The sequence below is a fragment of the Vitis vinifera genome, chromosome 10 (genome assembly GCF_030704535.1).
Source record: "Vitis vinifera cultivar Pinot Noir 40024 chromosome 10, ASM3070453v1".
NCBI lineage: Eukaryota > Viridiplantae > Streptophyta > Magnoliopsida > Vitales > Vitaceae > Vitis > Vitis vinifera.
The window spans coordinates 3,405,388-3,432,789 of NC_081814.1; the positions used below are offsets into that span (position 1 = coordinate 3,405,388).

Below are 27,402 nucleotides of genomic sequence, written 5' to 3' on the forward strand. Positions count from 1 at the left end.
TGTTGTACAGATGCTTCCCATTAATGGGTTCAAACACTAAATCCCTCTCACTGATGCAACTTGCAATGGTTCATGCCTCTCACGAGCACTTACCATTCAAGATGATCTTTAACCTTGGACTTCCCGTCAAAAGCTCGCAAGAGATAACTAATGGATGTCTCCTTAGAGTCCAAAAGCTTACCAAGTGTTGGCAATTCTAGAAAATCCTACCTTCAAGTCACCTCCCAGAGGCTCGCAAGGGGTAAACTAGTGCATCTCCATGGACGGAGATCACTTGCCTTACCAAGTGTTGGCCCAGGTGATTTAAAGGCTTTTTAAGTTAACTAAAAAGATAAAAACCATTAACGGGTCACACTTTCTCTTCATTAAAAACTAAAACAACAAAACTTCCAAATTATGCATTTGGAAACTTACCCGGCTTTCCTTACTCCAAGAGACAAAAAGCTTAGCCTCTCATCCTCTGCGGAAAAATCCTCAGAGTTTGGTTGGCTAGAAATAAAAAGAAATGAAAAATGAAAGAGAAGGAAAAACAGAGCAAGGCTCTGTATATTCTATATATTGATCGATGGATTACATGATTTTCTTACAATGGATGCAAGAGAATATATATAGAGACGTTTTTCCAACCTTCCCAACTAAGAAATCTTATGGTTGGTGGATTACAAGGAGAAGAATGGAAATTTATACAAAAATATCTGAAGAAAAATATCCAAAAGTGTCGGTGGAAAATATCGGGAAGCTTCAGGAACCATTTTGCAAGAGAAAATGGTGTCTGCGAGATTTCGCAGGTACTCAAGAAGGGCTGCGAAATCACTTCGCAGCAAAAGGCTGATTCCACACCTCTACGAAGTTGGCTTTCATCTTTTGGTGTTTGGCTTCCATCGCGGTGTGAAACTTCAGGGGAAATCCAAAGCACTGTGCAAAAAGGCTGCGAAATTCTCGCAACAAAAGGCTGATTTCGCAACACTTTGCTGAATCCTTCCTTCAGCTTGGAGCAGTCATCTTCCAAAGGATGTAACTTCCTCATTTCAGCTCCAAATCGTACACGGTTTGAAGCGTTGGATTCTTGACTTCCTGAGCTTTGAAATGGTATATAGCATGTAGAAAATGGACTTCGGGAAGTGCTCCAAAAGTGCACAAGAAGACTGCAGCTGCTGTCCTCTGTTTTCTTCACTCTGTTTTTCCTCTCTCCTTTGTTCTTTCCTTGCATACTTTGAACGACTTTGGCAAAGGGCTATGGAGCTCCAAAGCTTGGTTCTTCATGAATTTGAGCTCTTCATTTCTTTGCCATGGATTCCAAATAACTCTCCTCAATCTTGGATTGTTTTGGTGATCAAATTACTAACAAAAACACCAAAACTTACACAATTTGATTAGAAATGATTGCAAGGGTCCTTAACATGTTAATTGGGTTAAAAGGCAATAACTACTACTCAAAAGTGTTTAAAAGAGTTAATTACAATCTATCAAATAGCACTTTTTGAGTAGTAATCAAGTAAGTCTTGCTACATCATTCCGACAGCCTGCCACAGCCCACGATTCGCCGCCTATAGAGCGAAAGGACAAGGAGGGTGGCAAGTCACCTCCGACGATCCGCCGCCTGTAGAGCGGAAGGACAGGAATGATGGCAAGTCACCTCCCACGATCTCTGACAACCGTCTATAGGGTCATGATGACTCTGCCACCACCTAGAGGCATCATGATGAGCCAAAAAGTCTTTCCATCATTAAAGAGGGAGGACGAGCTTCTGACATTATATAAAGGAACCTTCGCACAAGGAAGGAGGTAAGCTTGCTATACCTAGTAAAAGGCTAACTGCTTAATCGCTCTAGACATGGTTGACAAAACCATCGGAGGGTGTGTCCGGACACCCTATCCGGACATCTTTTGCAGGGACAACTGAACTAGAACTCGATTTTGGTTGAAAGCGTGCGTCCATTTGGCACCTATGTGGATCATTGGGACGCAAGGCCTCAACAAACCTGCCACCACCAATCTTCAACCCGGAATTCTTTTTAAAAAAAGAGTGAAACCATCTTTTGATCTTTGGGTGGATATTTTAGGCAGTGGGTTTTGTTGGTGGGCTCCCAAGGCATTGACTTGTGGGCTTAAGTAGGTTCATGTGGGCCTTAAGCCATTTTCTTTTAGTTTGGGCCGAATGGGTAATGTTTGTTTGGGCCTCCTAGGTTGGGCTTGGTGTAGATGGAGCCCAAAAGCTCTTTTAATGAATGGACTTGGGCTTGATGGAGATGGAGCCCAAGGCTCTTTTAATGAATGGATTTGGGCTCATAGACTTGGGCTTATGATGGGGATGGAACCCAAAGCACTTTCAAAATCTTATTATTATTATTCTTATTATCATTATTATTATTAATTCAACTTTCCAAATCTTATTATTATTATTAATCTTATTATTATTATTATTATTATTGTTATTATTATTATTATTAATTCAAACTTTCAAAATCTTATTATTATTATTATTATTATTATCAATTCAAACTTTCAAGATCTTATTATCATTATTATTACAAATTCAACTTTCAAAAGTCTATGTTCTCGTAGTTCAATTTCCTAAAGTCCATTTCTCATTTTCTTTAACAAATTTCAATTTAATTACCGGAGCTCTAATATTTTAAATTTAATTCCAAATACTCCAATTTTCAAATAAACTCCAAGAATCCAGTTTTCAAGGCCGCACCTATATCAATCGATCATTTTCCATGTCAGTTTGAGTCGGGGTCGCACCTATATCGATCGGCCATCTTCCTATCATTTCCATTTCAGTTTCAGGTTTTCAGGGTCGCACCTATATCGATCGGCCATTTTCCTATCAGTTTGTGTTTTCGGGATCGCACCTATATCGATCGGTCATCTTCTTGTCAGTTTGAGTTTTTATTTTAGGGACCGCACCTATATCGATCGATCATTTTCTGTGTCAGTTTATGTTTAGCTTGAGTCGGGATCGCACCCATATCAATCGGTCATTCATCTTATCAGTTCAGTTTGACGTCTAGGGTCTTTGTTCAGTATGACATTCAGAGTCACATCTTTAGTTTTGGCATTCAGAGCCATTGTGCATACTCATCCAGGCATTTTTGGGTCACCATGTATCATCCATTTTGGGCATTTAGAGTCACTTTCCTCACCTGGCTACTCTGGTGCTTATTGCTTATTCATCATGCTCTTCTAGATTTCCCCTTTCACTACACATGACACGGTCTTTTGAGATCATGACACATATTTCTGTCATGTTGTCAGACACTCTACACCTATCATTCTCATGTAGGTCACATAGGGAGTCTCCTTTGGACATGTTCTTTCTCGTACTTCAAGGTGGTTCAACCGTTACTCATCTTTGACATCGATCTTTGAGTCACTCTCGGAGACGTTTTAGAGGGAGTCTGGGTCCTTAGTGTGACTTCAGAGGCATTTTGAGATATCATTTTCCCTTAGGGTTAGAGCCTTTGTTCATTTGTTGGCTTGAGTGAGTTCTGGTTTCACTCATGTCCTTTTAGGGGTCTCCTTTGTTCTTCGGTAGAGTTCACTTCATTCCACTCACTATTCACACTTTCTTTATCACTTTAGTGTTCATATTCCTTACACTCGTGAACTCTACCGAAGAGGGGCATATTTGTAGACCCCCTGGTTGGCTGGAGGGAGATGAAGAAAATATTTTTTTTTAGGGGAGTGGGTGAGATTGGAAATGATGGAGAGGACGGGAGCAGCTGGGAGATTGGAGGAGGGGTTTTTGGGTAGAAAAAAAAAATCTGGAAAAAAAATCTTGAAGAGAGAAAATGGGTAGCAGCTAGAGGGGAAGAAGGAAACCGGGCAGCACATGCATTGGAAGAGAGAAAATGGGCAGCAGCTGGGGGAGAAGAAGGAAACCGGGCAGCACATGCATTGGAGAGGAAAACCGGGCATCATATGCATTGGAGGAGATTTTGGGCAGCACATGCATTGAAGGAAGAAAAAAATCTGGGGATAAGAGAGGAAACCGGGCACCAAATAGACCTTTCTTCAACCTCTCGTCCTCTCTCTTTGTTTTCCATCTCTGGGTACTTTCTTTTCTCCACTCCATGCTTGTTTTTTTTAACTTCTTTTCTAAGCTCATTGATGGATATATAGGGTGAGGATGATATGAGCTTATTTAGGTTCTTATTATTGGAGCTTTGTTCTACCATCTTCACCGCCAACCTGCCACCACCGATCTTCAACCCGGAATTCTTTTTAAAAAAAGAGTGAAACCATCTTTTGATCTTTGGGTGGATATTTTAGGTAGTGGGTTTTGTTGGTGGGCTCCCAAGGCATTGACTTGTGGGCTTAAGTAGGTTCATGTGGGCCTTAAGCCCTTTTCTTTTAGTTTGGGCCGGATGGGTAATGTTTGTTTGAGCCTCCTAGGTTGGGCTTGGTGTAGATGGAGCCCAAAAGCTCTTTTAATGAATGGACTTGGGCTTGATGGAGATGGAGCCCAAGGCTCTTTTAATGAATGGATTTGGGCTCATAGACTTGGGCTTATGATGGGGATGGAACCCAAAGCACTTTCAAAATCTTATTATTATTATTCCTATTATCATTCTTATTATTAATTCAACTTTCCAAATCTTATTATTATTATTATTATTATTATTATTAATTCAAAATTTTAAAATCTTATTATTATTATTATTATTATTATCAATTCAAACTTTCAAAATCTTATTATTATTATTATTATTATCAATTCAAACTTTCAAGATCTTATTATCATTATTATTACAAATTCAACTTTCAAAAGTCTATGTTCTCGTAGTTCAATTTCCTAAAGTCCATTTCTCATTTTCTTTAACAAATTTCAATTTAATTACCGGAGCTCTAATCTTTTAAATTTAATTCCAAATACTCCAATTTTTAAATAAACTCCAAGAATCCAGTTTTCACTCGAATAGTTTTAATCCCATTTCAGTTCCTAAATAATCTTCTCATCTTCTTGATTTTACATAAGCAATAATGATTCCTTCATAATTCTAAAACACGGGATTTGTGATATTAGCTCATGAACAGTAAATTGGGCTTTGATGGGGGCCCTATGTTTGATCCATTTTGACTGTCAATTGTCGTGCTTAATATATTTTGCTTGAGCTTCGTTTTGCACTCCGATATGCATGGGTTATACTTTGTATTCATTAATTGTGCACTAATCTCGTTTCTTGATAGCACATTGTGGCTCGTAGTCGAGATACGCATCCACTCTCATTCTAGTCAATCTCTATTGCATGTTTTGATTCTCATATTATGCATGATTTAGGTGAGTATCCATTGACTTTCTCGTTGATCGCCGCGTCAGTTTCATTTTATTAGTAGAGACCCACTTTAGGGACTTAGAGGGATGCTACGGTCCTTACCGTACCTTCTTAATAAGTAACCTGACCCCCGAACCCGATCCGGTTTTTCGCAGACCACCTTTTCCAAAATAAGGAGTCACACTTAGGGTTTTCTTTCTTATTTTGTTTGCCCTTTAAAAATAAAACAAAAATAAGTGGCGACTCCAAGTCATTTTTCCTAATCAATAAAATCATTTTTCAAACAAAAAGTGAGTTTCGCCATCGAGTGGGAAACGCATGAGTCGAAATGCGTGGTCCACAATATGATATAATATAAAATAAAATAACAAATTTTAAGATTTAAAGGGTGTTAATGAACAAAAAAAAAAATAGATATAATCAATTGAGATTTAAATCTAATGATAAAATTGAATTCAAAATTAATGTAAAAAATAAAATTAAGATAAATTTTGGGATCTACAAATATGTTAAGTATGACTCCTCTTTCTTTGGTCATTACTACAATTTGTATATAGAATATTAAGATTATATTTAGGAACTATTCTTAAAAATAGTTTATTGTTATTTAATAAAAAAAACATGTTTGACTATTAAGTGTTACCTAAATTGGTTTGTAAGAATATTTTCTCAAAACAAGATGTTAAATTATTTAAAAAATAATTATATAAATATTGAAAATGATTAAAAATAAAATATTACATATAAAAATTATTTTAAAAAACATAAAAAATACATTAAGAACATTCAAAGCTCTTACACAATTTTTTATTTATAAAATATCAAAGAACTACTTTTAAAAACTATTCATTTTTATAACTATTTTCGAAACGTTCTCAAACAAGCACTAAAATTCTTTCTTCCCTATTTTGGCAAAATAAAAATCTTGGATAAGGGACTACACATTTTTTTTACATATTTTTTAGGTTTATTTGAGTATTATGTTTTTCATGTATTCAATTTCTTTCATAAGAATTTAAATTACGTGAATAATGTAATACCTAAGTAGGATTAATTGCCTACCAAATTTCCTGCCCGAATTTAGCCTTAGACTTTATTTCTTTTTTAAAAGTTTCTAAATTGATTCTAATAAAATAAAAAAATAAAAAAGAGTAAAGAGAAGGCGTCAAACTCCATAATTGCCCACCAAATTTCCTACCAGACTTTTGCCACTCATGTCCTAATCAACGTATTCAATGGCATATTTGATTTTCAACCACTCCAATCCCAATCTATTTTGTTGAATCATTTTCATCTATTAAATATGAGATCTGGTGTTTTTAATGACACCACCTCATTTAGGTGAGACATTTGGAAAAATCAAGTGCTTGCTAGCATTGTAAGGTACTGATAAAGACACGTCTGAGAGTACGCACAAAGGTACGAAAGTAGGTAATCCATTTATTATTAATCAAAGTTTTAGACTCAATTTGTGTTTCCAGACAATTAACGCATTCTTCTGCTTTGAAAATTCAAGTTCAGAACTTTCCCTTTCAGAAAAAAATTTATAAATCCAATTAATCTTTTAATGATGAAAAATTGAATAAAACAAAATTTGATTAAAATTATTTGATTCCATTTAGATGGTCTACTGCAAGTTAATTTAGGCCTTAAGTTTAATTTATTTTTAAAAATAAGTAAAATCAATTTGACTTTAAACTTTAGAATATATTTAAAATATCTAATTAAAAGTATAAATACATTTAAAAATTAATCTGATCAATAATACGCTAATAACAAATTACTAACTAGAGTTTATAAAATATAAATAATAATAAATAAATTAAAAAATATTATAAAATATTGAACAATAATAACATCACAAGACATGGAAGTCACCAATTGAATACATTTTGATTAGATTGAAGGAATCTTTTTATTTTCGACATAGGCGGCAGAAAGTCACCTCTTATGGTTTGAAAAGTAGAAGCAATGGCACCCTTGTAAACAACCCACTCCTGCGTTCTTCGCCTATCCATTGGTACCATTAACGAAAGAGTCCCTCTGCAATTCTACAGACTGCAGGGCAGGTAGAGGCAATGGCTATGGGTTATTTGGAACTAACTTTCTTCCTCTCATGCCTTCTCATACAGCTTGTTCCATTCACTGTAGCCCAGTTTTTCCCTAAAGAAGAATGCATTTCAGACAGAGGTAACTACACCAATGACAGTACCTATCAGGCAGACCTCAATAGCCTCCTGACCTCCTTCTCAAATACCCAAGTTGAGTATGGGTTTTACAATGCCTCCGTTGGTGAGGTGAACGGAATCGGACTCTGTAGAGGGGATCGCACGGTGGATACATGTCATAGTTGTATCAATAACTCCAGCCAGGACATTCGACGATTATGTCCCAACTACAAGGAGGCAGTTTTGTATTACGATTTTTGCACGTTACGATACTCTGACCGCCCCATATTTGGCACAGAGGAGACTTCGCCTTATTACCCTCTGGGAAACACCCAAAATTTCTCGGACATCGAACGCTTCACACAGCAGCGGGACGAGTTGATTCATGACCTCCGAGGAAAAGCCGCGTCGGGTGGTGCTCTTCGAAAGTATGCAACAGGGGATTCAACGGTTAATCTAGAAACCATATATGCACTTGTCCAGTGCACTCCTGATTTAGACGAGCAGGAATGCGATGACTGTATAGCCGGCCTTAGTAGTCAAGTTGCCGATTTTTTAAAGTATGGACGAGGAGGGAACGCTAAGGCACCAAGCTGTAACTTTAGGTTCGAGACCTATCGGTTCTATGACCCTCTCCCTGATGCACCGCCACCATCTCCTACTAATTCTTCTCGTCCTCTGCCAAATGATGCCACTGCTGGAGACGGTATGCACTTGATACATCCATGCTTTCAAAACATCACCGACTGCTTTTAGATTCAAACCTGCGATGTATGAGTCTAAGCTTCCCTCATCATTTCTAGTTTGCAGTTATAGAATTCAGAGTAGAGAAATCAACTGAAACTTACCCACTCAAAATACGAAGTCAACTTCCAAACCTGTAATCTTCAATAGAGTTCTAGATATGATTTACCCCCAAAACCACAGTATCTTGTACCCAGAACAGAGATTCCTCTCCACTTGAGACTCTACAGTCACCAAGAGAAACCATGAGCTTCCTCAAAGGAAGAAATCCGATCAAGGTGGAGACCCCTCTCTCAATTTTGAGTACAACTCAAATGAAAAAAAAAAAAACTCTTTGTTGGACAAGAATGTACTCTTGTTTTTTTTTTTTATACTGAATTTCTTAGCAGCCTCTAAAGCTTTAAATTACTGATCTAGCTTCTGTTTTTGGTGAACTGGAATCTGCTATGGCATGCCTTAAATCTGTAGTGTGGAAGATCAGTATATTTAGGATACATGAATGCTCATTCTATAGATAGGGTGACATGGTATGAATTAAAATTCATTAAGGATCAAAATTTATTCCACTCTTATTCACCCATACGACTCCTAATTTCTTTAACTTTAATTAGGAAATAAAGAGACTTGATTGAATTAGTGTGACAAAATTCCATGATATGCATGCTAACTCTTCACTAGATATTCGGCATCGGAAATTTGATGAGAGGAAATTTGTGTTTTCGCAGGAAAAAGTAACAGAACGCGAACTGTAGTTATCATTGTTATAGCAACTGTTGTTTCTGTGATACTCATCTCCTGCATCTGCATCTGCATCTTTTTGAGAATGAGAAAGCCAAAAGACAAAGATGAAAGTAAGTTCAAATGAACTGCCCTTATTACTTGTTATTTAAAAATTAAGTTGCTTTCCATTTTTTGCTGGAACTACTCTCCTCAAGAAGTTTAAATATATATATATATATATTGCCATTAAGTATAAATTAACAGATGTTCATATCCGTAACCATGACGTCTGTATTAAGCAAACCTTTATCCTTGTTAAGGATCTTAATGAAAAAGCCCTTCTAGGAATACCCTTCTTAAGCTCTATTTATCCCTTGTGGGTAGATAACCAAGGTATAAGAACAAAGCTTTTTGATAAGGAAATTCTTTTTGAATTTGCTAATCCAACTGTAAGCATCACACCTTGTAACCAAGGAATTAATCTTGTTAGTATAGATGTTCCTCATAAGATAATAGGCAACCAATTCATGCATAATGATATTTTAAGCATTTCTTTACGCATTTCAAAATTTTTAATTATTGGGATTATCAGAGAGCATGGTTTAATGCTTTTCTGATCTAGAACCACTAGGGAAGAAGAAGGATCCAGCTCAGGAAATCCTAGGAACATTAAGCTAACAGGTGTTAGAAGTCACACCAACGTGGCTAGACCATTTTACAGTGAAGAAAATGAGTCTACTCAGGAATCCCAACAGGATGAGTCCCCTGTTATGTCTCCTACCTATTCCCAGATGATTAACACAATAAGCCTAAGTGATGAGGACTTTGAGATCAACAAGGATCTCTTAAGAAAGGACTTCTATTCTGAAGTCAATAAGCAAAGAAATGATTGGTTCTTTAGCACTGTCCCTAAGGTCATTAGAACCATTTACCAAGAAGAATTTTATGCTTACTTAAGACAAGAAAAGAAAAATATTAAGTTTTGGATTTGGTTTGAACTCTTCAAACAAGAGGAATATCCAGATTATCCTTGTAAGCGTATTAACAACACTAAGAGCACTGATAAAACTAAGTCCTTTGAATTTTCTAAGGAATTCGAGGAAAATCCCCAAATCAACCAGGCTTTTGTCGATAGGATTAATCAAAAGATTAAGGATAATCTTGTTACTCCTTTGACTGTCCAGCCTCATAAGAGAATCAATATGGTTAAAGGTGATATTAGTTCAGAAGAAGAAGCTGATGAACTAATTAAGATGTTTGAGGAATCCCATAATCAAATTATTAACAACTTGGAAGCCTTTAAGACTAGGAATTACTATCCTAGACCTACTTTTCCTGACATGCAGTTTGAGGAAAGAAATCAGTATACTCAAGCCTCATACACCAGTGGTACTATCTATGAATGGAACATAGATGGTATGACCGAGTATAACATACTCACTAAGCTTCAAGAGATGACCATGGTAAGTACAGCCTATAAATTAAACAATAGACTGCCAGATCATGCTGTAGCTCAGACCATTGTTGCTGGGTTTACAGGTCAGCTTAAGGGTTGGTGGGATAATTATCTCACTTTTGATGATAAGAATAGTATCCTTAAAGCCTATAGGATTAATGAGAGTAATGAAGTTGTTAAGGACGAAGATGGCCAAGATATTGAGGATGCAGTGGCTACTTTAATCTACTCAATATCCAAGCACTTCATTGGAGATCTTGCAAAAATTAAGGATAAAACTGCAGATCTCTTAACCAACCTTAAGTGTCCCAAGCTTCATGATTTTAGGTGGTATAAGGAAGTCTTCCTAACCAAAGTCATGCTAAGGTCAGATTGTAACCAGTCTTTTTGGAAAGAAAAATTCATCTCAGGTTTATCCAAGCTTTTCTCTGAGAGAATTAGGATCAAGATAAGGGAACAGTATAACGGTCAAATCCCTTATGATAAGCTAACCTATGGTGAGATTATAAGCATTGTCACAGCTGGAGGGATTAAGTTGTGCAATGACTTCAAGCTTAAGTAACAAATGAAGAATGAACAAAAAATCTACAAGAATGAATTTGGATCATTCTGTAGCCAGTTTGGTTTCAGCCAAAAAGAAACTATGCCTCCCTCTAAGCAAAAACCAAGCAGGAAGCCTAGCAAAGATAAGTTTTACCACAGTAAGAGAGGTACCCATGACAACTATAGGATGAATGATACTAAGCATTCAAGGCACGTCCAAAGAAGGGTCAACAAAGATACCCAGAAAAAGGTAGAAACTCCTTTAGATGTCAAGCCAATTATCTGTTTTAAATGTGGCAAAGTTGGTCATTATAAGAAAGATTGTAGAGTTAAGCAAAAGATTAATAACTTAAGTGTCTCAGATGACCTAAAAAATATGCTTTGTAAGGTAATGTTAAACTCCTCAGATTCTGAATCAAGGACTGATTCAGATAATGAAGATGATATTAATCAACTAGATAGCAGTGGCGATGTTTCTAGCCAATCTTCTAGTGACCAAGATGTTTGTATTAAGGGTAATTGTAATTGTCGTCCTAAAACCATAAATGTCATAAGCCAAGATCAGGAATTCATCCTAGATACTTTAAGAAAAGTTGAAGATGAAAAGACTAAGCAAAATCTTTATGAAGTTTTTAAGAAATCTGTTGTTAAGGTAGAAGCCAAGAAGACTGTTAATCCTTATAACCTTAACGATATCTTAAACAGGTTTGACCAGCAGTCTCCCAAGGATGTCAGCATTAAGGAACTTCATGAAGAAGTTAAGCAGCATAAAAAGGAGATTAAGGAGTTAAGACAATTCATAAGTCTAGGTCTCTCTGATCTCCAAGATCAAATCAATAGAATTGGCAACCAAGAAATCCATATGGATATTCCAGAATCTTCTCATGTTAATGATAATGAGACAGATACTTTTTTGAATACTGTGAGTAGGGTTATCTTCCAGAGGTGGGAAGTCTCCCTTACTATAGTAGTCAAAGATAAATTTGTCTTTGATATTATTGCTCTGATTGATTCAGGCGCAGCTGAAAATTGCCTTCAAGAAGGTCTTGTACCTATTCCTTTATGCGAAGAGACTAGTCAGTCTCTATTTGGAGCCAATGGAAAAAGACTTGCCATTAAGTATAAATTAACAGATGTTCATATCCGTAACCATGACGTCTGTATTAAGCAAACCTTTATCCTTGTTAAGGATCTTAATGAAAAAGCCCTTCTAGGAATACCCTTCTTAAGCTCTATTTATCCCTTGTGGGTAGATAACCAAGGTATAAGAACAAAGCTTTTTGATAAGGAAATTCTTTTTGAATTTGCTAATCCAACTGTAAGCATCACACCTTGTAACCAAGGAATTAATCTTGTTAGTATAGATGTTCCTCATAAGATAATAGGCAACCAGTTCATGCATAATGATATTTTAAGCATTTCTTTACGCATTTCAAAATTTCAAATTAGTATTTTAAATCAAGAATTTTTATTAAAAATTGTTTTCAAAAATGTTGAAACAATTAAGTATATAGCTTTTAAGTATAATTTAACTGATTGGATTATTTTAAACCCTAATTTATATATATATATATATATAAAAGCGACAAGTCACGGTGCAGTTGCTTTTGCAGTGACTAAGAATGAGATTTTGTATGTGGGAATAATTAAGTTCCGGCTATTAATACAAGATTTTGTGTTGAGTAGACATTGAAACGCAGCCCAACACCCTTCAATTAAAGCCCCCCTGTATTTATGTTACTCCTGTATAAAGATGCACTTAATTACTTCATTACACTTGTGTGTTAACTTTGTGAAGCTGAGGATGAAATTTTGGAAGTGGAATCCTTGCAATTCAACCTTGGTTCTATTAGAAATGCAACAGATAACTTTTCTGATTCTAATAAGCTTGGACAAGGAGGATTTGGAGCTGTTTATAAGGTAACTAAACATTGCCATTATAAGGGGGGAAAAAAAATCTCAACTCAAATTATTAAATTCCTTTAGACAATTAGACTTGATTTGAAGTGTCTCAAATATTATACTTTGTTGTGGTATATTTCAGGGTACACTTTCCAATGGACAAGATATAGCTGTGAAAAGGTTGTCCAAGGGTTCTGGACAAGGAGAACTAGAATTCAAAAACGAGGTCTTGTTAGTAGCCAAGCTTCAACATAGAAATTTGGCTAGACTCCTAGGTTTCTGTTTAGAGGGAATAGAAAGACTTCTCATCTATGAGTTCGTGCCTAATGCAAGTCTTGATCACTTTCTATTTGGTATGATTTAACTTCCTCCTATGTTTCGTATGTACTTCTGATAATTTTTTTTAATCTTTTACCATGAGAAAGAGTTAAGAGTTTATAGTCCTTTCTAATGACATACATTTACAAATATGTAGATCCTATCAAGTGTTCACAATTATATTGGGAAACGCGTTACAAAATTATAGTAGGCATTGCTCGAGGACTTCTATATCTCCATGAAGATTCTCGACTTCAAATTATTCATGATGATCTCAAAGCTAGTAACATTTTGCTAGATGAAGAAATGAATCCTAAAATTTCAGATTTTGGTATGGCAAGGTTGTTTTCACTAGATCAAACTCAAGGTGATACGAAAAGGATTGTTGGAACCTAGTAAGTATCAAAATCTCGGTAGAGCTAACAATTATGACCTTGTATATTTTTATATTTGTTTTTTTGTTGATAAAATTATATATTGCTTAGCTATCTTTTTGTCTTAGCAAAGCAATCTCAAAATCTTAGCAGATACTTCATTATATCCACTAATATAATCATGAATTCTATTATCAAAAATAAAATTGATCTAATTAATTACAATATACAGTGGATATATGGCTCCTGAGTATGCAATGCGTGGGAACTTCTCAGTTAAGTCCGATGTCTATAGTTTTGGTGTGTTGATTTTGGAAATTGTTAGTAGTCAAAAGAATGCTAGTTTTGGCAATGAGGAGAATATGGAAGGCCTTATAAGCTTTGTAAGTATAAATATCTATATGTTATATTAGTCATTTCCTAGATGTAGCATTCTAGTAAAGCACACAAAATTGAAAGGCTTAAACCTTTTATTTGGCATTTTATGTATACATTATCAAACTATTGCAGGCATGGAGAAGTTGGAGGGAGGGGTCAGCTTCAAATTTGATAGATCCTTCAATGAACTCCGGTTCAAGAAGTGGAATTATGAGATGCATACATATTGGGTTGTTATGCGTTCAAGAAAATGTAGCTGATAGACCAACCATGGCTTCAATTGTTCTCATGCTTAGTAGTTACTCTCTCACTCTCCCATTACCTTCACAACCTGGTTTCTTCATGCATAGTAGCACGAATCCAGATGCACCCTTGCTACAGGGATCCGATTCTGGGGTAATCAATTCTTCTAATAATGTTTCAGCACCCGTGTCTGTAAATGAGGCTTCGATTACTGATCTCCACCCTCGTTAATGTTATAGAGGTGCAAGTTATGGTGAAGTGTGACTCTTCTTGTTTTCTTGGTTCCTGATCAATTCCTACCACATGATTTATTTTTTTATATCAAACCAGTCTTGATTTTTGCTTCGAATACTTGTTGGATATGCATAAGTTTTTATATCAATTTGTTGGAGTAATAAGGTTAAAAGAGATACAAACAATTACAAAAGAAAATTAAAAAGGAGGAGAACTAAACTTTGTTATCTTCCACAATTCTCTTTTTCAAATATTACACTCTTATTTATCATCCTCACACTTAGCTAAATAGAACCTAGCTCCTAATAATAGAACATATGAAACTTCTAGGATTTGACAACTTAAAAATAAAAACTAAGATAATCACTTAAAACAAAATATTTTCCCTTGATTTTTAGAGACTAAATCTAGTTCTAATAGTTAAAAAGGTTTCTAAATCAAGTTTAATTTTCCAACATGCCTTCTTAAACTGGATTTGTGACTCCAAGTAGCATTCTTAACCTTCTAAATTTTCAAATTTGAGAGATTTGGTAATAATATTAGCAATCTGATTTTGAAATTTTGTAAATTTCAATTACATTTCTGTCTTCATAATGCATTCTCTAATAAAATGATATTTTGTATTTATGTATTTACTTTGATCATGGAAAAGTGGATTTTTTGACAATGCAATTGTTGATTTGTTATTCACAAAGTGGATACCTTATTGAGCTTATATCCCTTAGTCACCAATCATGCTTAGTATCTCTCTACTTCCCATTTTGCATTGTCTTGTACACCTATCTTACTTCAATTACTTTTTTTTCCTTTTTGGAAGGGATTTTAGTTCTCATGTGTTATTCTTCCCTATTGTTTTTATTTTGTCATCCACATTATCTTTTTACTTTTCAACATACTTGATGTCATGTCAAGAATAGTTTTTTTTTCCTTTCAATTATGTTAATTTGTTATTAGGAATGTGAAACCGTTAAAGGTTGATGAATTTCATAATTTTCACAATATTCTTTAAATGTTTTTATGTGAATTCACTCCCTCTAAATTCTTTCAACTATTCTTCCTAGCTATGTATGTTAATTTATTCTTATACTTCTATGTAAAATTGACCAGCCAATTTTTGTCTGGAGTGTGGCCACTCCTGTCCCTATCAGCTTGTTCAACTGCGTCTTTGACCACTTCAGTGGTCAGTCGAAACCAAACCTCCTCTGATTTCATCACTTTTATTAACTAAAGATGGGCACTTAGATTAATTAAATACGAGAGGTAGGAAGCAAGGAAAATGAGAGGAGAAATTTGAAAGAAAAAATTAAATAAAATTGTGAATCTATCATATCGGTGTGGTGGTGGCTCGATGGGATGCATAAAATTAACCATGAAATGGGGGGAGATGAGAGTGAGACATGGGTGAGTGAAATTTAGAAATTTGGGTGATCATTTTCTTAAAAACTTCTATGGAAAGAGGCGAGAAGGATATTCGATTGATAAAGCCAAAGTCTTTAGATTCCTGAAACTCCATGGATCCGACCTCGTGTTGGTGCATGTATGTGAATAGGCATGTCAGCTTTTGGTTCAGCAAAGGCGTGTCAAACTTGTCCTCATGACTGCCTATTTGACAAAACCACAATAGGGTACGGTGGACAAAAATTTAGGTGAGATTTGTTTTTTTATTTGAAATATAATTAAGTCTGTATTTATATAATCTAAATAAATATTCCGATAAATGTCATTTACATACAAATTAAAGTAAAAATATCATTTAGCACACATTTCCTGTCTCTAATTACCTTCGTTTTGTCTTTTTTCTTTTGAATTTTGTTAGCATGTTGTATATATATATATATCATAGTCTCAATATTCTAATAATAGTTTAAATTTTAGAAAAATTAGTAGTTAAATAACAACCATTACCTATAGATATGAAGTTAATTCTCTGATCAATGTCTCTCCTGCTGAAGTTTCTTTTATTGCGGGGATTTGAAAAGTATTCATTGAAGGGGTCCATTCTATTCTTTCTGTTCTTTTCATAATAATAGTCAAAGCTCACCATCATTCACGGCACGTTGGAAAGTATTCAGCCAATTGGTGGTATGTGTGGAATCACTCCTTTCATTATCAGCGTATTCAGACCGCATCTTTGATCACCAGTCCAGTCCCAATCAGATCTCTCTTCTATTAATTTAACCCTTTTTGCTAATTAAATATGAGAAAATTTGATTGACTAAATGTGAAACGCCTCGTACAGCTAGCTTTGGAAAGAAGAGGACAAAGTTGTCTGTGCAGTAGTAAAAAACCTATGAATAAGTGACCTCAATGGAATGTGATTCATGGGTGGGGTGATTATTAATCGGGGAGCTACCAGTTGGGTGCAAAAATTGAGGGCTTATGAATTATTCTTTTAAGATTTCGATCATCTTAACGTAGGAAGCCGAAAGGAGGATGGACTGACCAACAATGCGGCCCCACATTTCTTCTATTCGTGGACGTGTTTATTTATAATTAGAATGTTTCTCCAACTGCCTTTCTATATGCTTTTTTCCCATTAGAACGTATCATAAGGAGCCAGTTGCTTCTTCCAAAGCTTTTCAAATTCAGCTTCACACTGTTTTTAATTTGATAGATACGTTCAACTTATAAAATTTTTACTAAAATTAATTTTAAAAAAAAATTGTTTTCAAAATATATTGTCTAATGAAATAATTTAAAATATGAAAATTATCTTGAAAGCTTTTCATTACACATAAGTGCATTGTTCGTTAATAAAAAATAAATTAAAATTTAATTTAATTTCTAAAAAAATTAAAAACCATTTCTAAAAGATATTCTCAGAAATTATTTTTAAAAACATTACTAGAAAAAGCCAAGGATTTTTTTCTTGCATGAATTACTTAACTTTTAGCTGATCTGTATTGTTAATAATTCTTAAACCAATATTATTAAAACTTTCAATCCATTTCTAATGATTTAAATTACACCCCGGATTTTGGACTTGTATATGAAATTAAATTATATTAGAAATTTACTATAATCTAACAATAAATATTTTCAACAAATGACTTAATTTTCTGACTCCAAGTAGCACACAAATTATTAAAAATAAGCATTGTAAATAAATATTGCACTTTGATTATGAGTGTTCCCTATATATTTGAACCAGTCCAATCCCAATCTACTTTGTTGAATCATTCCCATCCATTAAATATGAGATCTCGAGTTTCCAAGGACGATCATGACCGCATTAAAGTCTGGTTGTTGAAAAAATCAATTGGTTGCTAGCATTTTAAGATACTGATAAAGACATGACTCAGAGGAATTTTCATGGAAGGCATCAAAATACACACAAAGCTACGGAAGTGTGTAACCCATTTATTATTAGTCGAAGTTTCAGACTCAATTTGTAGTTTCAGACAATTGATGCGTTCTTCTGCTTTGAAAATTCAAGTTTAGTACTTTCCTTTCTAGAAAATAAAGTAATAAATCAAATTAATGTTTTAATGATGAAAAAAATTGAACTAAACCAAATTTGATTCCATTTAGATGGTCTAATGCAAATTAATTGAGGTCTAATGTTTAATTTATTTTTAAAAGTAATTAAAATCAATTTGAATTTAAACTTCAAAATATATTTAAAATATCTAACTCAAAAGTATAAATATATTTAAAAATTAATTTGATCAATAATATGCTAATAATGAAATACTAACTAGAGTTATGCAATATAAATAATATATATATATAAAGCTTATAAAATATTGAACAATTATGAGATAACAAGGATGTCTTAATGTCAATTTGGTTTGGTTTGATTGAATGGATCTTTTTATTTTTGATACATAGCGCCAAAACGAAGCCATGGATGGAACTTTTCTTTTTTCAACGTAGGCGGCAGAAAGTCACCTCGTACGGTTTGAAAAGTAGAAGCAATGGCATCTTTGTAACAACCCTCTCCTGCCTTCTTCACCTATCCATTGGTGCCATTTATGAAAGGGTACCTCTGGAATTCTACAGACTGCACGGCATTGAAATACAAAAAGCCTGTGTAAGTGGATTGAAGAACTCATCCATCTTACAAATTATGAATTGAATGGTTGGAAAGGTGACGATAATGGATCCTCCAAGATTGCTTCTCTTCCTTTATCCCTTCCTCATACTTCACCTTCTTGGTGTAACAGTCCTTGCTCAGACAGACTTCCTTTACCACGACTGCTCAGACAGTGTTGGTAATTACACCGATAACAGCACCTACGAGGCAAACCTCAACACCCTCCTCTCCTCTCTCTCTTCAAACAACGAAATAGATTATGGCTTTTACAATTTCTCCTACGGCCAAAACTCCGACAAAGTTAACGCAATCGCACTTTGCAGAGGAGACGTAGTAACAGACGCGTGCCGGAGTTGTGTCAATGACTCTAGGATTCAACTCACTCAGCTCTGTCCCAACCAGAAGGAGGCAATAGGATGGTACGATAAATGTATGTTGCGATACTCCAATAACTCCATATTCGGAACAGCCCAAACTTCGCTCTCCTTTTACATGTGGAACCCTGAAAACGCCTCCAATGTGGAAGATTTCAATCAGGTTCTGGGAAACCTGATGGCCAGCCTCCGAAGCAAAGCTGCGTCCGGAGATTCGCGTCACAAGTTCGCAACTGGAGAAGCAAATGTTACGAGTTTCGTAACCATATATGGGCTTATGCAGTGCACTCCTGATTTGTCCGAGGCGTCTTGCCGTGATTGCTTAGAGGGGGCTACCAATGAAATTCCAAATTGTTGTGATAGCAAAAAAGGAGGGAGAGTTATTAAACCCAGCTGTAATTTGAGATTTGAAACATACCGTTTCTACGAGTTTACTGCAGCTAACGCGCCCCCACCAGCAGCAACACCCCCACCTTCTCCTCCCTCAGCTGATCTTGCTCCACCGCCTTTGGCTAATACCACCTCTACACAAGGTACGTATCCCTATCTCCATGCTTGAAATTTAATTGATTCCATGATTGAGTAGATCCTTGATTGTAAAAGTTAGGTATTAATTATTCTCTATCTCCAAGTTCTAAATCTTATTGAGTTTATGATTCGCTATTCACATTAAGCAAAATGATTCTACAAAGCGTAGCAAATTGTTGTAGTTGTCACTTGCCCAGTCCTCAACCCTCATTCAAGTCTTCTGTGATCGTCTCGTTCTCCACGGGGTAGAAGAGAAGTCATAGTTTTGCTTCCTGATAGTCAATGGATCCTTATGTGAAAAAGAAAAGAAAAGTAATATGTTGTATTATTCTTTACTATTTCCGCTGAGAGAAAATTAAGAATTCAATGATTAATGAAGGGATCTCTAAATATGTGGGTTCTTCAGGAAAGAAAAGCAACACCTCCCGGACAGTGGTCCTAATTGTTGTTCCCTCAGCTGTTATTTCTGTAATGCTCATCACCTTCATCTGCTGCTTTTTAAAAAGGAGGCAATCAAGGGAAAGCGTTAGCAGTAAGTTAAACATGCATTATCTTTTGTTGACTTTGCTTCTTGCAATTGAAATCATCATCATCTCGAAAAATGACAAGAGACAACTGTTCTCCAATAACAATTTAAAAATAAAAGCACTTCTCTTATTTTCAGCAAGAATGATGGGAAGACTTATATATTAGTTTTTAAAGTCCACCTTTGGATTAAATTAAAGCTTATGTTTGCAAGGGAAAAAAGAAGTCATATATTTATTCGGTTTCCAAAGCAAAAAAAGAAATGCTGAAAATCTTCTCAAATTCTTCAAAAACAGTAGACTTCCTTTCCCACTTTCGAATGAGATTCACAAAGTCATTTCAACCATTCGTTCCATCTTTCATGATTTTTTTATTTTTTATTTTTTTTATGTATAATTTTAAATTTTTAATAATAAAATTACATCTAAGAACTTAATTTTAAAACATGAATTTTTTAATTTACTTTTTCCCCTCTTACAAAATATATATATATCTTAAATATATTCATAAAATCATTCTATCTTGATTGTTGCATGATACATTACATAAAATAACTCCAAAAAATTTAAAAAAAATACGAAATCATAATTGTAAAGTATACCACCACTAATGTGGGCAAATGGGATAAAAAGATTTTAAATTAAAAATAAGTTAATTATTTTAACTTAATTCTTAAAGTTAAAAATAAGTTTAAAGTTGTTATAATTATTTTATCAAACATATTTAATCTATTCAATAATTTAAATTAAATTATTAAGTTATTTTAAGTCATTAAATTAGTTTACTAAACACCCTTTAAGAATGAGATTTTCTAATGAGGAATAATTAAGTTCTAGCTATTAAATGCAAGATTTTGAGTTGAGTAGAAATGAAAATGCAGCCAAACACTCCGATAAAAGTTCCATTGTACTAGAGATGCACTTACTTCATTACACTTGTCTTGTGAAGCTGAGGATGAAATTTTGAGCGTGGAATCCTTGCAATTCAACCTTGGTCCTATTAGGAATGCAACAAATAACTTTTCTGATTCTAATAAGCTTGGACAAGGAGGATTTGGAGCTGTTTACAAGGTAATTAAACATACCATTATATGAAAAAATAATAACAATCTTAACTCAAGCAATTAAATTTCTTTAAGAGTTTATTTTAAGTGTCTTAAATATAATAGTTTGTTATGATATATTTCAGGGTACACTTTCCAATGGACAAGATATAGCTGTGAAAAGGTTGTCCAAGGGTTCTGGACAAGGAGAATTAGAATTCAAGAATGAGGTTTTATTAGTGGCCAAACTTCAACATAGGAATTTGGTTAGACTCCTAGGTTTCTGCTTAGAAGGAATAGAAAGACTTCTCATCTATGAGTTTGTGCCTAATGCAAGTCTCGATCATTTTCTATTCGGTATGTTTTAACTTTTGCCCAAATTTTGTATTTAAATTGAATCATTTCTTTTGAAATCTTTTAAGTAGAGAATGATCAAGTTAAGTGCATATAGTTCATTCCAATAACATATATTTACAAATATGCAGATCCTATTAAGCGTTCACAATTACATTGGGAAATTCGTTACAAAATTATAGTTGGCATTGCTCGAGGGCTTTTGTATCTCCATGAAGATTCCCGACTTCGAATTATTCATCGTGATCTTAAAGCCAGTAACGTTTTGCTAGATGAAGAAATGAATCCTAAAATTGCAGATTTTGGTATGGCAAGGTTATTTTCATTGGATCAAACTCAAGGTGATACAAGTAGGATTGTGGGAACCTAGTAAGTATTAAAATCTTGCTACAACTAACAATTATGACGACCTTGTATATTTCATTATATCTCCTAATATAATCACGAATTCTATTATCAAAAATGAAATTGATCTAATTAATTATAATATGCAGTGGATATATGGCTCCAGAATATGCAATGCATGGAAATTTCTCAGTTAAGTCAGACGTCTTTAGTTTTGGTGTGTTGGTTTTGGAAATTATTAGTGGTCAAAAGAACTCTTGTTTCCGCAATGGGGAGAATGTGGAAGACCTTATAAGCTTTGTAAGTATGAATATCTACGGTAAATTAATCATTTCCTAGAAGTATTAGACTAGCTAGTAAAGCACACAAAATTGAAAGGCTTAAAAAACTATCTTTGACATTGCATGTGTACATTGTCAAATTATTGCAGGCATGGAGAAGTTGGAGGGATGGGTCAGCTTCGAATTTGATAGATCCTTCGGTGAGCTCTGGCTCAAGAAATGAAATTATGAGATGCATGCATATTGGGTTGTTATGTGTTCAAGAAAATGTCGCTGACAGACCCACAATGGCCTCAGTTGTTCTCATGCTTAGTAGCTACTCTATCACTCTCCCATTACCTTCACAACCTGCATTTTTTATGCACAGTAGCATGGACACAGAGGCACCCTTGCTGCAGGACTCTGATTCTGGGGCAACTAGGTCTTCTGATAATGCTTTGTCCGTCAATGATGCTTCAATTACTGAACTCCACCCTCGTTAGTGTTGTGGGGATGCAGGTTATATATGTTGAAATGTGACTCTTCTTTGTTTTCTTTGTTCCAGATCAATTTCTATGACCCCATTTATTTTGCATATCAAATCGATCTTGATTTTTGCTTTCTTGAATACTCATGTGTGATATCCCAAACGTCATCATTGTTCAAGGATTAAGATAAGAAGTTTTGCTTGGGAATGCTCCAAAGTTTTTATTGATCTAGATATGTAGTGATTTGAATTTAAAAACTGCCCACTGATGATGCAAAGTTGTTAATGCCAGCAAGAGTGCACGTTGACTGGTCGATTTCCTGGCGTGCCTTCAACCACATCTGTCCCAATTAACTCATTTACAAACAGCATACTTGACCGACATTACCGCAGATATCTATTCTTCCAAGTTATGGTAGTTTATTCTTATCCTCCTGTGGAAAATTGATAAGCCAAAGTTTTGGCTGGTGTGCGGCCACTCCTGCCCCTATCAGCTTGTTCAAAACGCGTCTTTGATCACTCCACTCGAAACCAAACCTTGTCTGATTTCATCAATTTTATTAATTAAATCTTAGCACTTTGATTGATTAAATATGAGAGGTAGCCACTGGGGGTAGGAATCAAGGAAAGTAGGAGGACAATTTTGAAGAAAAAAATTAAATAAAAATTGTGAATCTATTGTATAGGTGTGGGGGGTGGGGGGATGTGTGGGGGATGAGAGTAGGACTTTGGTGGGTGAAATCTAGAAATTCGAGTGATGATTTTCTTAAAAACTTCTATGGAAAGAGGTGAAAAGGATATTCAATCGATTTGATAAAGCCAAAGTCTTTTGATTCCTGAAACTCCATGGATCCGACCTGGTGTTAATGGTGCATGTATGTGAATGAGAATGTCAGCTTTTGGTTCAGCAAAGACGTGTCAAACTTGTCCACATGATTTTCTATTTCACAAAACCAGTCACTGGGTACAGTCGAATGATGCAGCTCATTCCAACCCTACATCAAAGAAAAGAGATGTTCCCTTGGTGCCATCCACCAAAGGTACCACCATAAATCCCCACCTGATCATTGGGATGCTTGCACCGACAAAGCTTGTGTTTCTTGACTTGGAATTTAGCTAAAAGGCTACAAACACCGTCATAACTGACCCAAAAAAGTCAACGAACACTACTATATAAAGGGCGAGCCAACCTGTTGTAAAAGAGACGATGAGAAACACAAAGTTTATCAGGAAATATCGATTCCAAATTTGGCGTGGTCCGTGGGAATGTCTAAGCCTTGCTTAGCTTGAACAAGAAGCCATCGTGAAAAATTGAAAGTGAAGTTGAATCTTTCTAGGGAAGTCTCCCTTTATTTCTTTCCCTTAGAAAAATTTTCTTTTCAATTATTTATGTCTTGCACGATATTCAAGAAAGAACAAGCTTTGAAGCTTCAGAAATATGGGATTCAAGAAAATCAAATACAAATTGAAATAGCATATTGTAGACCCTCCATTTTGTCCCTTTAGTACATGTCTTTAAGTTTACTTCCAGTGTTCCATAGTGTTTCTTTGATGGCCCATTACTACTCGTGTAACTTACCTTTTCTGAGCCACTTTGGAGACTTTGGTTGAGGGGTTTATCTAGTTCCACATTATGACCTTGGTTGTCTTTCAAGTTTAGATTAGGCTTCACTTAGGTGCACTTTAGGTTAGACTTAGTTAGGTCCACCTAGTCTCACCCTAGGCCTGTATAGGTATACCCGGCTCATTAGGCACTACCTTAGGCCCATTTGGGCACACTTGACCCATTAGACATTCTTAGCGTGACTTGTTTGGTTGCATGTCTCATTTATCTCATTTATTTATTTATTTTTATTTTTTATTATTATTGTCAATCACTTTTATTTATTTAGTTATTTTATTTTATTTATTTGTTCGTTATCTTGTTATTTATTCATTAATCTATTATTATTATTTTATCATTCCCTGACTTATTTATTATTTTATTTATTTATCTTTTATTCATTTATTTAATTTAATAATTTGAAGTTTTTTTTATAGGAAAATCTACCAATGGAGCAGTTTTTGAAGAAGGTAAGACTCTTTACGTGAGACGGAGAGTTAGAAGGGAGGAAGACTCCTTAGAGGGAAAGACTTCAAATTGCTATAAAAAGCTCTAGTAGATGGGTGTAGAGGCTACAAGAAGAGATATAAGAAAAAAAAAAGTATTTCAAGGAGAGATTTTTTTTTTAGGACGCGAAGAAGAAAATGAGAAGGGGTGACTTCTTGGATGGTTTTCAGAGGAAGAGGAGGGAAGCATGCAAAGCGGAGAAAGAGAGATCTGAGACCACACACGAGTGGGGATTTTCCTGCTGGAAGGAGGGCTTTGCCAAGTACTTTTGTTATAGACTCCTTCATCCCTATTATCTTCTTATTATAAATTAATCTTCACTAAATTTTGAGTTTCCTTGATGCTTGGGTTTAGAAGGACAGAGGTTGTACGTTTGTTGGCTTTGGTGCTAGATTGCTTATATGGTTCTTGTTGTTAGCTTTCATTTTCTTTGAAGTTCCTTAATTTTGGTTTGAGAATGAAAGGTTCTTTTTTTATTATTATTTATTGTGCTTTACATGAGAATCGTGGTTATCTTTGTTTGCTTGAATCTGCTTGTACTTCTCTCACCATTCCAAGCCCATTGAATAAGCATGAAATGTGGCATTACTGTGTTCTTGTTTTTACTTGTTCTTTTTTTCTCCTTTCTGTTTCATTCCTTTCTTGTTTCTGCACCTTCCCCTGTTTTTCTTCTTCTGGCGATCCATTGAAAATGCCAACCTAGCCTCCTTGCTTAAGGCGGTCATCCCTATGGTTATCTACGGCTACAAAGATCAAGTAGAATAGGGATGTGAATTTTGAGCTTCAAACTCTCCCACTTGCCAATCTGGGAACATATGTGGTAATGGAGTTCTACTAGAGTCAAATCTTCAGAAACAACAATAGCAAGGCTTTCCTCATGACGAGAAAAAACATTGACGCACATCAGGGGATGATTCATGATCCGAAAAAGTTGATCACTGATGATTGGACTGCTCAAAAGACGTAGAGTTTTTTGATAAAGATGAGAATGTTTTCTACTTAAATGAGAATGTTAAGATATGGACTCACACATATTTAACAATGGTTCATGACTAAGCTATTCGCTTTTTTGTATTTGTTTTGTATCGGTTTTCTACAGTATGGGCCACCTTATGTGTAGAGCCCAGTGCCATAATGGGTCTTAGATGATAGGCCTAAGACTCGCGAGGCCCAATAGTCCAAAGGGTATGGTCCTTAAGGCATAAAGGGTATAAATATAAGGAAAAATGTTTCTTCTTATATCACATCTTTTTTAATAGAATTGAACTCATTCTCTCCCACTCCCATTGCCTGAGAGAATACAGAGTAAGGTGGTGCCCTCTACAGCCTTAGAAGATCCGTACCTCTTCATCAAGCGCATAATGGACTCAGGTATGTTCCAAAGTGGAAGAAGGCATGTTTTAAATGAATTGATATATATATATATATATATATATATATATATACATATATCCTGTATCTGTGTTTGGGTGATCATGGAGAATTTAAAAGATTCATACAATTGGTATCAAAGCATTTTTGTGGTTCCCATTTTCACCAAAACACTTTTTTTAAAAACACAAACAAAAGATCCAAGGAAAACAACAGAAAATCTGGGCCAATAAAATAATTAAAAAATGGGTATTGAACCCGATGTGATCTGGAGTCAGACACGCTACGAGTGACAGGGGTGATGCTAGCGATGCCAATGAGGGGTGCAGTTTCGACACCTGTTTGGTGGTCGGAAAAGGCGTTGTTTCAAGCATTCAAGTTGGCGTCCTCCGTTTAGGGCGCCATTACAGGCGTTTAAAAGACGTCATTCAAGCGTTCAAAAGGACGCCGTTCAGGCGCCATCTGACACCGTTGAGAAGCACACAACGTCGCTAAAACGACTACATTTTTTGGGCACTGCAGGCACTATTAGGATGTTGTTCAAGGTGCCATTCAAGCGTTCAAAAAAAAAAAAAAAATACCATTTTCAAGCGTCGTTCAAGACAACGTTCAGGCGTCATTCCAGGTGCCATTTAAGACGATGTTCAGGCGTCGTTCCAAACATCGTTTAGGCATTCATCCCAGATGCGGTTCAGGTGCGGTTCAAGCGACGTTCAGGTGCCATCTCACGTCGGTGAAAAACACCATTTTCAGGCGTTGTTGCAGGCTCCTTGTGACGCCGCTCTCGGCGTCATTGGCAAACGGAGAAGATGACCTCTATCTTGGGGTAGTTTGGCGGCGTCGCACCGCTACTGGCGATGTTGGACGATTGCACCAACGCCGTTTTGACGCCATGGATGACACGGCTGCAGGTGACCTCGGGTCGTTTGGGGTGCAGTGAATAAAGAATAATAAAAAATAAAAAATTAGGCCAAAGCCCAATAGTCCATGACCATTCCCTTTAAAAAATATTGGGCTAAAAACACCCTTGAACCTTACCACGAGGGGCGTTGCCCCCCGCACCCCCCCAACCTATCGTTCGCCCACAAAAAAAAAAAAAAAAAAAAAAAAAATACAAGCTTAAATGGCAAATGTCATCACTCCGCTTAGCTCCATAATTTGCCCATTTTTCTCCCATCAATTGGTATCAAGGCTTGTATAAATATACATGGTTTTATGCATCAATTAATATACTTATATACATGGGTTTATGCATAAATAAATAAATAAATAAATAATTTTAATTAAATTATTTCTTGTTATATTTGTGTTTAATATTTTAAAATAAATGAATTATGTATATTTGTTGCCAAAGTGACCTATATTATATAATTTATTTATTTTATAATATGTAAACATGTTATTATTATTATATAAAATAATCAGCCCAAAGGAAGATTATTTTAATGTAATAATAAATAAAGTATTCATAAATATCCGACATATTAAGTATATCTTGTATGTTGTATGTCAATCCAAAGACAAGCATATTGCTTCGGTTTTATTGTCAATATTTATGAATTAATTTTGAAAATGATACCAATTACAAGTTGATATTTTTGTCCAAAG

General features: G+C 35.2%; 1 protein-coding gene across 1 annotated transcript; it reads left to right on the top strand.

Moving 5' to 3' along the window:
* Positions 1-7,269: 7,269 nt before the first annotated feature.
* On the top strand, positions 7,270-22,539 carry LOC100241634 (uncharacterized). The gene is made up of 14 exons (XM_059740175.1): positions 7,270-8,156; positions 8,920-9,045; positions 12,712-12,833; positions 12,958-13,168; positions 13,291-13,528; positions 13,740-13,890; positions 14,018-14,354; positions 18,439-19,305; positions 19,707-19,832; positions 20,774-20,895; positions 21,014-21,224; positions 21,353-21,590; positions 21,716-21,866; positions 21,997-22,539. Exons 1-14 carry the CDS (start codon positions 7,361-7,363, stop codon positions 22,327-22,329), a joined length of 4,029 nt encoding a protein of 1,342 aa, XP_059596158.1. The 5' UTR covers positions 7,270-7,360; the 3' UTR covers positions 22,330-22,539.
* The last annotated feature ends 4,863 nt before the right edge of the window (positions 22,540-27,402 follow it).